Below are 13552 nucleotides of genomic sequence, written 5' to 3' on the forward strand. Positions count from 1 at the left end.
TACTCCCACCAGAGCTTTCTAGCAGCCAAGGCAAAAAAGAAAATGTCTTATATAAACTCAAAAGTAGCCCTGGCATGCTTTCTTCTTAAGGTCAGTCTCAGCAGTGACACAAAATTTCAATTCCTCACCATTATATACAAGCCCTACATAATTTGGCCCTTACTTATCTCTGACTTTTTGGTATCCCACTTCTCCCCAGGCTCCAGCTGTATGGTCTTTTTTCAGTTCCTTGAACATAATAAGCTCATTATAGCCTTACAGCCTCTGCATTCTTCTCTCTTCCTGGAATGCTTTCTCTGTATCTGACATAATTGGTGCCTCAAGTATCATATCTTCAGAGTGGTCTTTCCTGGTTAATGTAGAAACTCACTGATAAAAAAAAAATTGAGGGAGGCTGCAAAGGGATAATTACACCATGAGTAGCAGCAGAACTTTCTAATAATCCTCAATTAATTTCTCCTCAAAGCCTCAAAGGAGGTTTCAAATTCTTCCTTAAAAATTCCAGCCAATCCTGCTCATGTCCCCTTGCTGTCTCTCTGCTTTATGGCCAAGCTCCTAAGACTTCCTCTCTATAATTTTCTCTTATTCCTTGCATAATTCCATGTAGTTTCTCATGTGGACAGACACAAAATACAACAAAACAAAAGGCCACCTTGCTTATCAACAACAGAGCTTTCCCCCCTCTGGTAAGGAAATGGGAGTTGGCAAATTCTTTTAAAGAAATATTAGACCCAGTTATCATATCTAATAAAAACAAAGAAGTGAATAAATTTCATGATCATATGCAGCTCAAATTCAGACCAGATTTTCTTCCGCATATATGGCATATATTGCAAAGCCTTAATGGAGAAATAGAATCCAGCAGGAACATTTTATAGATAGATCACAACATGAACATTATTAGCCTATTTGGCATCTAACATAATATAGATTCTTTGTAGATACTAATGTCAATAACAATTACAAAAAAGACCCATTATAGAAAAATTTCTTAAAAGTAATTGAGCTCATAAGTATTACCACTTTTAAAGAGCTCTCATAATTCTATGATACAAATTCAAACAGAATCTTGCAAATTTAAAGAAGGTATATGGCATAATATAAAACTACTCAGACTGCTATTTCCTATGGAGCTGTCAAGAATATGGATTGCTTTCCCCTGTAGATTTTTATAGTAACATGGCAGATTTTAAAAGTTTTGTCAGGGTTGGGAGATGGATAACATTATCAAGTAAGTGAGCATTAAAACAGAAGATGCTGCTGGATTTACAAGTTAATTAATGAGTGGCTATGCATATAACAATATTAGTCATTATTATGTAATGGTTCCAGGACACCCTTGAGTCAAAAGGCAGACAACAGTTATGGAATGAATGGTAAGGAGGCAGATAGCTGAGTACACCTTATTTTTCAAAGCCCTTTCAAGGCAAGTGAAAGAAAGGATAGAAATATGAGGAGGTAACCAGAACAAACTGTTGTTTTTATGTACACAGAGAATAAGAAAAGGGTACAATATGTTTATGGCAAAGCCAATAGAAAAGTTATTCAAGGTACAAAAGAATATATCAATAACTGATAATGCAAAACAATGTAATAAGAACTGAAAAGAGAGAAAGGGAAAACAGAAAAAAATCCAGTATCAAAGGCATCAAGCAGAAAATTTCCTAATATTTGCTGCAAGGGTCACAGAGAGCCATCAATGCTACTCAGGTGGCCAAAGGAAAAGGGTTTACCCGCTCTTCAGCTTCTGTTAGAACATTCATAGCTCTCATGTTGACATTTCTCCCCAGTTTCTCTTTCATTTCTTGCAATTTCTGAAGTCTCTGTCCAGCTTCTTTTGGGTTGTTGGTCTTAAAATCATAGGCGCTATTAGGTTGCCCAAAAAGGTGTTTCTCTGCATTAATCCAGTCATAGTCTTTCAACATTTTGGAGACCTAGTTACAGAGGATAATAGAAGCATCTATCATTGTTTACAAATGGACATTTAAAAACCAGTTTCTTGGGGTGCCTGGGTGGCTGTTGATTAAGCCTCCAGACTCTTGGTTTTCGCTCAAGTCATGATCTCAGGACCCTGGGACTGAGCCCCACTATGGGCTCCAAACTCAGCAGAGAGTCTACTTGAGGATTCTCTCCCTCCCCTTCTGCCCTCCTCCTGCTTGTGCATGCTCTCTCAAATAAATAAATCTTTTTTAAAAAAGTTTCTTAAATATTTAGTAATCTTAAATCAACGACTCCTTCATAAAAATGAGGCTCACTGTTAATAGTAAATCTATATTTTTACCTGGAGGATAGGCTCAAAAAAAAGATGTTGTATAGAAAAAATATCTTCCTATTACTCAAGCACTAGGAGAACCAGCCAGCTCAGGCAAGTATAAAGTATATGTGAAACATTTCCATTAGAATGAAATATAAGTCAGATAAGGCTCCTTCAGATTGTACCAAACTCAAGCAATGGCTTCAAAAACAACTTGTGAGGGGACCTCAGGGTGGCTCAGTGGTTGAATGTCTGCCTTTGGCTCAGGTTATGGTCCAGGGGTCCTGGGATCAAGTCCTGCATCAGGCTCCCTATGGGGAGCCTGCTTCTCTCTCTGCCTCTCATGAATTAAAACAAAAGAAAAACACACAAAACTTATGAAAGTTAGGATTCTTATGGGAATACGTAAGGCATAAACTTAGTAAATTTGTGCAAGCCAAATCCTGATTAACTGATTAATTCTGAGAATTATTAGATGAATAAAAAGCTGCCTAAACGTGACTCCATTCTCTTAGCCACTCTTTTGATAAGGCACAACAGTATACTTTATATAATATAAACAGTTAAAAATTTTAAATTATGGTGCTTAAGGAGACTTTCTCAACTAAAACTGTTTAGGCTGGTGCTTACTGGTAAAATCTAATCCTTGTCAATTTGTTTCTCTTTATTAATTCCAGGGGTATGGTCTCTCCTCCAGGCTCTAAAGATGATCACTTCCAGTCTACCTTCCCGCTGATCCATCAGCTCTAAGAAGTGATTCTGGGTACAGGTTACTTAGCCTTATCTCTAGTGCCTTGCCTATCATCTGATACTAGTTGGTATTCACTAAGTATTTGATAAACCATATACTTCAAAGAATCCTTGACTTTTTAGCAGTTCTATCTGCAAATCTCCTTTTCACCTCCTTAACTGTAAATAAAATCCCCCAGCAATCACCACTACTAGCATTTTCAATTAGCAAAAAACTGTATCATTTTTTTGTTATTTCAGGATGATAACAGTAATATTAACATTGGTAATATTTCAGTGAATCCACTAATATTAGGCTACCAGGCTAAAAGGAAATCAGTAATAAATTAGGATACTAATGATGCGGCTATGAAAAAAAAACATTTTTTTAAAAACTCAGTAATGAACCTGAACAGGAACACATGGCTCTTTCAGAGGGTGGGGTAACTATTTTGTATGCTCTGAGTTTTCTGAAGTTAAATCTCTTCTACTTTCAAGATGCTAACAAAGATTTAAAAGACACCAAACTGTTACACACTCCTCCAAAAACATAATGGGTGAGTTACTAAGACTCATGAGTGCAGCCTCTTAACCAAGCATGAATTTCTGCAAAAGTATGTATTCTCTTTAAAGTACTTAAGACATTGTGATACAAAGAAGGAAGAAACGTTTTAAGAGTGACCAAAAAACTGAGATAACTGCAAAAAGATAGCTGGTAGGCAAAACTGCAAAATTGACTGATTCTCACAAGGACATCCGGAAGCCAATGAAGTCCTTCTTTTAGAAGTTGCCTGTATATGTATTTCTGTGAGTTTCCAATTCATTTTGAAATAAGGTAAACAATATATATTATTAGTACTGATCTATTAATAGATCCATAAATATTTGCGGATTAAAAAATGGTTAGTTCCATGAAAAAACACTATTTGGTGAAAACATGTTGGAGACAGGAATAAATACCTGAAATTTAGAAACAAAACATTTATACTATTTGGTGAAAAGGAACATTGCTGAGAAGCCTTCAAAATAGCTGTAAGCCTCAAAATTATGTTACACAGCAGTTCTGCCATTTCTACTGAATTCCTCATTGAGCAGTTTACCAGAATATTTCAACAACTCAGAAGCAAAAATCTGATTACGGGTAAAAATAAACAACACAAACGTGCCTTCGAAGCAGCATCTTCAGCTTCCCGTTTATGTTTGCTGATGTTGTGGTCCAATTCCTTAATTTTAAGCTGAGAATCATTGTTTTGTTCCTTATGTACTGCTACTTCGGCATATTTAGCTTTAATTACATTGTCTTGGGCTATTATCACTTCTTTTTGTTTGGTCACCTCTTCTTGAGCTTTATTTACAGACTCCTGAAACAAATAATTCAAAGACAACATATAGCAAGGTGCTGTGGACATATTTTTAGTTTATTAAAAGATCATCTAACAAACTTTGGGCAAGATAGAAATATGTTTAGAGGCAGATGGTCACCTAACCCTCTATATTTTACATCCCCATTAAAATGACTAATTTATATACAGGAAAAAACTTGTTTTACTACTAGAAAAAAGATGGGATGCAGTGTTCATGCTGGAAGCGACAAAGTTTCTGCTGGGTACAGTGTAGTTGGGATCAACTTGCAGGGATTATAGGAATCTGACTTTTGAGGTCTCAAAAAGGTGGCATTTTTTAGTAGTTAACAAGAAGACAATATGACAGATCCCCAAATATCATTTATCAAGAGTTTGCAGGTTGGTGCTTTCTACTTTTCCCTTTTATAGATAAAAGCTATTTTTACCAGTGACAATGGAAGGTCATAATGTTTGGTTCTAGCACAGGGGTCAAAAGAGAAAAAGAAAAGAGAAACTTTTTTGAACAAATAGATCTGTGACACAAAGAAAAAGTTTCTTGCTTTGACTTTTATTATCCTCCTACTTCCCAAGGCTGAAGCTACTCACTCAATCCTCAAAGTGGTAATTAAAACTGCAATTCAGTCTATCAACAACCCCCTGCTCCACAAACCCCTTTCGTTCATCCTAGATCTTAAATCACACTAAATGTTTAAACCAAAAAAACCAGTTCAACTCATGTTTGGGTACAGGGAAAACCTAAGTAGGACAATCTGCTACAAGCCTCTGAGGAAGAGAAAGGTAGAAGGGTGGTTTTTTGTGATGAAAAGCACAAGTAAAAAAAAGTGTAGCAGTTTTTTAGGCATGCTCATTACAAAATGATCATTTTGAGCAATAAAGAACACTTAATGTTATGGTTAGGTTATTGAATGTGCTCAAAGTGCTTTAATTTCCTAAAATGTTTAATCTGTGTCATTAGAGATCTTCTGAGGAAGGAAAATAAATCAGGGCATTCATATAAAAACCGAAAAATAATTTTAACTTTTTGAAACATTTGAAGAACAAGAAAAGAAAGTGAAAAATAGTCTGGTGATTATTAACCAAAGGGAAAAATAACAGATACAGGCCTATTAACTAACACCATATCTAAAAAAAAAAAAAAAAAAAAAAAACATGTTTATGAAGATTTCCTCATGCTTACAGGTTAAAAATTGCATTGCAATTTTGACTACTTTAATCTTTTTTATAATAATAGGAAATTGTCACTAAGGTTGAGCAGAAATGAAATTTTAGTTTTGTCTAATTATTTAGTAGACGGTTTCTTTTCTTAGCCTCTGGGGAGTGTCCTTTGCTATTCTTATCAAAGAGAGGAAACAATTTAGAATGAAGAGCCTGAAAGAACCACCTTTAAGAACGAAGTGATCCATTCTATACTTTTCCATAAAGAAAAATGGAAATATGTATATGTTAGGACTTTGATTTCATTTAGATTGAGAAAGGAGTAGCTTATTTTCACATTTATCTTTATCTTTAGAAACATGTTACCGAATTTTTTAAAAACTCTCCAACATGAGCTCCATGAAAGATAGCACAAAATATGGAAAATATTTCATATGAAAAAAAAATGTAAGATTAAGACATATTAAATATCTTTAAAAACTAAAATTTACTTTGGAGACAAAATAGAAACTGAACAAATCTAGAAAATCTAATCATCACAAAACACAGAGCTGAGAAGCATTTTTTCAAAAAAAGTAGTTAAAAATGTTATTCTGCGGATTTAACAATGTGTTAAAAACAAAACTCGGGTGCCTGAATGGCTCAGTCGGTTAAATGTCTGCCTTCAGCTCAGGTCATGATCCCAGGGTCCTGGGATCGAGTTGCACTTTGGGCTTCCCACTCAGTGGGGGGTTTGCTTCTCCCTCTCTCTCTGCCCCTCCTCCCCCTGCTGGTGCTCGCTCTCTCTCAAATAAAAAAAATATTTAAAAAAACAAAAAACTTGAATTAAGTCATCAAAAGAATTAAGAGCAAGCGCAATGGGGCTGTTTTCCAGATTTGTTCCTTCCATCGGAGGAGTACTTCTCAGCCCTATGGGTCATAATGGCTATTCCCTGTATCTGCTGTTCCTTTATCATTTTGCATTCTCTTTTCTCTTTAGTGATCAATCCCACATCATTCCAAATTCCTACTGTAGTGAATTTTTAATTTAAACTTTGCCTGCTCGAATTACTGTATAATTTGTCTTCAGAGTAGAGCCAAACTAAAACAATTAGTATTATAATTTCAGGACTCTTTCTGGATCACAGTAATCACTGTTTTGGCTCTCATCAAGACAAGAATCAAGAGAGCGAGACCTCTAGGAGTCAAACATCTTCTAGCCAACATTTCATAAGTTGATTCACATTTGTTATTTATCCAATATAGTAAGTAAACGTTACCTTATTTTTAGCCACCTCTACTGCCATTGCTTCAATCTGTACTTCATAGGATTTGATAGCTTCATTTACAGCTTCAAGCTGTTGTTTATAGGATGTGTGCTCTCTCTTGAGCTCTTCCAGCTCCAGGGTGATAGCTTCAACTTCCTAGAAAAAACCATTATCTACACATTCAACAGCTATTGACTACTAAAAAATGAATACATATATCTCAGCAAAATTAGTAAGATTCTCATGCAAGTAAGACCCACAGCTTCATTATTCAACTACCAAAACACATGTAAGTGGTTTCCCCTAAAAGAGAAAGGAAATTTATTTTCCTACACTTAAAAAAAAAAAAATCACGTATAGTTTAAGTAACTTAGCATAAGCTATTTCCTTTATCCGTTTATTCCTAGAGAAAAATACAGAATTCTACATAAAAGATAAACTAGCAGAGGAAAAATCCTTTTTAAAAACATAATTATGCAATGTCAAAAAAAAACTAGTTTCTCAATTTTCTTCTTTCCCATTAAACCTTTTAGTTCATTAGAAAATACTTTGTGCAAGCATTTAATGACAGAATATGAAGAAAAATAGATTTAAGTAAAATTGTATAGAAAAGTGATTCAGAGCTGTCTTTAAAATAGAAAAGGCTAGGTTCAAATTCCAGCTTTGGCACTATCCAAAGGGTAAAATCAGATATCACCAGTTTACAACTGAATGGCACTTTATAAATGTAACATGCTTTGTCCTGTATCAATTTTCACAGCATCCATTCACCAAATGGATGATCACCAAATAGAAATGTCAAAATTCAAGCTGACATGACACAGCTCTACTACATAATAGAAGTTTTGGTCTACTCTTGCGCAAAGCATTTACAATAACGTAATTTTGCTCGTTCTTTAAAATTAGCAAGACTATGCAACCCATCCTTATAATTATGACCCTCCATTACAAGGTTTTCAGCAAAATGTTTTAATTTGACTTAGAAGATACATAATTTATCTCCTAAAGAAGCATAGTGTGCTTTAGATACTGTGTGAATACTGATGAGTAAGGCCATCAAATATGCTCTACCATCTTCAGCTTTGTATTGATGATAAAAAGTTGGTTTCCACTTCAAGAAAGGTTATTTATTACCTGTTGTTTTTCTTTCATTTTCTTACTAGAAGCATCTGCTTTTGTTTTGGCAAAATCCAGTTTTTTCTGAGCATCCTTCAGTTCTCGGTCTCTCTCAGCCTCTGCATTTTTCATTTTATTCTCCAGTACCTCATATTTTTCTTCTGCTTTTTTCTGAATTTCTTTGGTGTTTTTTAAGGTCTCCTCACTTTCCTCTGTATCATAGAGTAGGCAAATGTGACTAAATGAGTTCCTCCAACAATTAGCAGTTATAGGTAATGGTTTATAAATGTCTTATTAAATTCACCTTTAAACACAAGAAATGGTCTGAAAAATTGGAAGCTAAAGTTTAAAAAAATTAACTGTTCCAACCTTATCCTAGAAATGTTATATTGAAACACAGATCCTACCTAAGAGCCTACTTGAATTATCTAAAGATCCATGAAGAAAGTACTTCCAAGCATATGAAATCTGAGTAAAATAAACTTTACTTGTAACTTATTTAAAAGATCACAAGCCATCCTTTTAGTGTACCTTTAAGATGCTTCCTAAACCAGAATCAACAGTATAACTATGGTATTTTTCCTTTTACTTAGTTGCCAAAAAGCTTACAGTTAATTTCATAAATAAGCTTATGTTGTATTCTTTGCTTATTTATGCCTTTTCTTAAAGTAGAGAATATGTGAAAACATGTCTAGGATGAAGCATAGAAGAAATAGCTCTAATTTATAAGGAAAAAAATAAAAGCAAGATCAAAATGAGCACATTACTATTACAACTGCTATACACTGTTTTAGAATGTAGATACAACTATAACCCTGGAGATCATGACTATACAATGTCCTATACTGCTTTTCAGTGTAATATTGCTGTAAGAAATCACAGAAAAAAATTTAAAAATACAAATGAAAATGGAAATAGGATATAAAACTTAATGGGATGCAGCAAAGCAGTTCTAAGAGTAAATTTTATAGTGATAACTGCCTACGTCAAGAAATAAGAAAAATCTCAATCTACCACCTTACACGTAAAGGAACTAAAAACAAGCAAAAAACAAAAGCTCAAGGTTAAAAGGAAGGAGGAAAAGTAAAATGAAAGAAACCAAAAAATAATAGAAAAGATCAATGAAAGTAAAAGCTAGTTCTTAGAAAGATGGAACTGACCAACTTTAAGCTAGCCTAAGTATAAGAAAGGACTTAAAATCAGAAAAACAAGGGAGACATTATAACTGATACCACAGAAATACAAAGGATCCCAAGAGACTATTATGAATAATTATATGTCAACAAATAGAATAACCCAGAAGAAACAGATAAATTCCTAGAAACCTACTGCCTACAAAGACTGAATCATGAGAAACAAAAAATCTGAACAGACCAATTACTAGTAAGGAGACTGAATCAGTAATCAAAAACCTCTTAAACTGGAGTCCTGGACCAGAGGACTTTACTGGTGAATTCTATCAAACATTCAAAGATTTAATACCTATCCTCAAAGTCTTTCAAAAAACAGAAGAGGAGGGCACTCTGAAACTCCTAAGGCCAGCATTACCCTGGTATCAAAACCAGACAAGGACACCAGAGGGGGGGAAAAAAAATTACAGCCTAATAACCCGGATGAACATAGACCCAAAAATCTTTAGCAAGTATTAGTAAACTGAATTAAATTATACATTTGAAGGATAATATACTATGATCAAGTGGATTTATCCCAAGGATGAAAGGCTAGTTTAACTTCTGCAATCAATGTGTTATACCACATTAAACCAAATGAAGAATAAAGAGCATGTTTTCGATAGATACGGGAAAAGCATTAGACCAATTTCAACAACGATTTATAATAAAAAGTAGGTATAAATGAAATGTATCTCAACATAAAAGGCCATACAAGACAAGCCCACACTAACATCATACTCAACACTGAGAAGCTGAAAGTTTATCCTCTAAGATCAGAAACTAGACAAGGATGACTCTTGCCATTTTTACTCAACATAGTACTAGAAGTCCTAGTCAGAGCAATGAGGAGAAAAAAAGAAACCAAACAAACGCATCCACAGAAGAAAGGAGTTAAACTATCTTTATTTGCAGATAACCCTAAAGACGCTACTAAAAAACTGTCAGAACTAAGAGACAAAGTCAATGAATTTCAAAATCAACGTACAAAAATCTGTTGCACTTCTATATACTAATAATGAACTATCAGAGAAATTAAGAAAACAATCCTATTTATAATTGCATCAAAAAGAGTAAATTAAAAAAAAAAAGTAAATACCTAGGAATAAATTTAACCAAGGACGTAGAAAGACCTGTACATGGAAAACTGTAAAGCACTGATAAAAGAAACTGAAGACACAAATAACTGGAAAGATATGCCATGCTCATGGATTGGGAGAATATTATTAAAATGTCCATACTACCCAAAGCAATCTGCAGATTTGTTGAAATCCTTACCAAAATTCTAATGGCATTTTTTTTCAGAAATAAAACAATCCTAAAATCTGTATGGAACCATAAAAGACCCTGAATAGCCAAAGCTATCTTGAGATAGAATAACAAAGGTGAGGAAATCATACTCCTTGATTTAAACTATAATACAAAGCTAATGTAACCAACACCATATGGGATTGGTATTAAAAACAGACCACATAGATCAATGGAACAAAAGAGAGCCCAGAAATAAACCCATGTGCATATAGTCGATTAATTTATGATAATATAATAATTAAAATATTTAGGGTGATCAGATAGATATAAGATCTAAAATATATAAAGTTAACAGAAATAGATTAAACAGAGAATGTTTTTATCTTACCAATGGTTTTTTTAAGAGCATCTAATTCTTCTTGCTGCTTATGATATGAACTTTGCTGGAGCTTGGTTTGTAATAAATCTGCCTCTTCAGTTTTCATTTCCCACTGCTGTTTTAGTTGGCGATACCTTAGAAAAGGAGAAGATTACAATAAATGATTATAACTTTTCTGATATTTGAGATACGCACTTAAACTATATATAAACTAATATAAACTCACAATATAAACAATATAAGATGCCACTGGTTACAAGAAGAGCTTTGATGACATGTTTCTGAAGCATCAAATTCAAGTCTGATTTGGTCACTCAAGGTAAATGACTCTAAATGACCAATACTGGTAATAACTATAGAAATACTCTTAATTTTAGAAAACACTAAAAATAACCTTGGAATAAATAAGTTTCCTTAAAAAGGGTCTCTCCTACTGATTTGTATCAAGAAGAAAGACTCCACAGTAGCTCCCTACCAAAAAAATACATTAAAATGTAACAACCACACAAAACTTCAGAAATCTGGTTATCAGTTTCCATTTTCAAGTTATTAGCAAAGTTCCCTATATTTTATGAGACAATAGTTTAAAAAGGCACAGTGCTGACCTTAAACATTATAGTGCACTCTTCTTGCAAATCCTGTAATTCTAGCCCATTTCTAGCTGCTGAAAATTCTTTCTTTGGAAAATATTTATCTAATTCAGCAGTAGTGAAATTTCCAGTTGGCACCAGAAATTCATGAGGTCTGAGTAAAAAAGGAAGGAAGCAACTTATATAACATAAATACTGCCTAAGTATTTTTGCCTAAGAATGCCTGACAGCAATTAAAACCATAATTCTCAAGCCATTTCTCAGTTCATTTAAAAATGTGGGGTGTAGGGGGGATCCCTGGGTGGCTCAGCAGTTTAGCACCTGCCTTCGGCCCAGGGAGTGATCCTGGAGTCCCGGGATCGAGTCCCACATCGGGCTCCCTACATGGAGCCTGCTTCTCCCTCTGCCTGTGTCTCTGCCTCTGTCTCTCACGAATAAATAAATCTTAAAAAATAGAAATAAAAAAATAAAAATGTGGGATGTAGAAACTTGAAAAAAGATACAAGCTTTTTTCTTAATATGGTCCATGAAAGAAGGGCTTTCTACTCTCATTTTTTTTTTTTTTAAAGTAGGCTCCACACCCTGCATGGAGCCTAACATGGGGCTTGAACTCACAACTCTGAGGTCAAGACCTGGGCTGAAATCAAGAGTGAGACACTTTACTGACTGAGGCATCTCTCATATTTTTAAATATCTATTTCCTTTCCTTCATCTCAATGCCATAATCAGTCTACAAGACAATTCCGCAAAATAACTTTATTCAGTGGTATTGGATCATTTAACAGTTCTAAGTCAAGTCCAACTACAAATTCATTGCCTTGCTAAAGCTTCCACGGATCTCAGAAATGTTCTTCCCATCTTCTTCACAGAGAAAAAAGTTCATTCACTTTTTGGTAATTTATGTTAATGAAAGTAAAAGTAGGCTCTACATGTAATATGTTTGAAAGTGGATATCTTGATACAATTTCTATCTTGGAATGGCCACTTTGATTATGACCCATCTCTTTCCACATATATAATATTCTAAAAAGTCTTGGCACCATTCCAACTTTTGATAATTTCAGAAGATAAATGCTAATAATTTATATATATTGAAGTTTATCTATGTACAGATTTTAACCTTTATTCAGTATTATGAATTATGAATAAAATGTTTGATTTTAATTTTAACTCTGTTCCCATTTGTCATCTTCAGAGAGAAAGGAAAAAATTAGAAACTTTCAAATAATGTACTTTTTAAAGTTTGTGACATTTTCCCCCTTAGAACTTAGCATTATCTAACATATGTTTTACCAATTTAACTTTTTTATTGCATTTTCTCAGATTTCATATATATATACACACACAAGAAGAAGGAAGAGATTTATCGGTTTGGGTCACTGCTGTATTCCTGCTCCTAGAAGAATACTTGGCACATAGGAGACACTCAGTAGTAAATAACATTAACTAACAAAAAGAGGTTATATTAAATAGCATGATCCCAATTTCAAAAAATAAAAATATGTATTTACCCATATCATACACAAACAGAAGTAATGTTGAGAGGTACACATATATATCTATATCCACATCCATAGAGAAGAAACACTCTAAGTGTCTGACTCTTAATTTTAGAAATAGTTTAACAGTGAATTCCTGACATGAACTCCTGTACTTCCTCAGCAGGCAACCCAGCAGTCTTTAATATCTATAGGACAGCCATATGCTGCTAATGTTGACATCTGATTGATGCTACATTATGTATCATTTCAAATCACAGACTTTAGTATCCTCTGGTATCAACCTCCAGAGTATCTATGGATTTCCCTACCAATTCCAGGAGAAAGCTAACAGTGTATCTTAACAGGGAAAGAAAAATATTTGGCTGATTTTTTTTCCTTCCTTGTTTAATTAGCTTTCCCTATTTTCTTATAACAGAAACCTTATTTTTATCAGAAAAAAGTAAGTGATAAACAAGTTATCAACTCACAATTTATTCAGATAATACCAAGGATATTATGAGAAAAGTCAGAAATTATATTCTTTAGATAAAACTCTTTCATTTTTCTACCATACAAATCATTGACCAAAAAGAAACTTAAAAATACAACTTAATCTGACAGAAATCTTACTTTTCAGCTGTGTTTTTAAGACCTGCTAATTCCTCATCTAGACTCTGTAGTTCATTCTCCTTGATTCTCAGCTCATCTTGAACATTTTTCAGTTCTTGAAACTTGGTTAAAATAGAAGCTGCCTGGGATCGAGCACCTGATAGAAGCAAATTTTAAGAGGACTTAGACATTGGGTTACTACATATTT

The 13552-nt window shown here is 33.9% G+C and overlaps 1 protein-coding gene across 3 annotated transcripts in view; it reads right to left on the reverse strand.

Moving 5' to 3' along the window:
- The window catches only part of SMC2 (structural maintenance of chromosomes 2), a 60726-nt gene that overhangs the window by 12519 nt on the left and 34655 nt on the right, over positions 1–13552 (reverse strand). For all 3 annotated transcript variants that reach the window (XM_072727831.1, XM_025988317.2, XM_072727830.1), the window contains exons 16-21: positions 13366–13501; positions 10674–10798; positions 7884–8077; positions 6762–6905; positions 4150–4344; positions 1734–1934 (exon numbers count right to left, since the gene is read on the reverse strand). In XM_072727831.1, coding sequence (XP_072583932.1) covers positions 1734–1934; positions 4150–4344; positions 6762–6905; positions 7884–8077; positions 10674–10798; positions 13366–13501 — 995 coding nt within the window. The remainder of the gene's footprint in view (positions 1–1733; positions 1935–4149; positions 4345–6761; positions 6906–7883; positions 8078–10673; positions 10799–13365; positions 13502–13552) is intronic.

The sequence above is a fragment of the Vulpes vulpes genome, chromosome 12 (assembly GCF_048418805.1).
Source record: "Vulpes vulpes isolate BD-2025 chromosome 12, VulVul3, whole genome shotgun sequence".
NCBI classification, from domain to species: Eukaryota; Metazoa; Chordata; class Mammalia; order Carnivora; family Canidae; genus Vulpes; species Vulpes vulpes.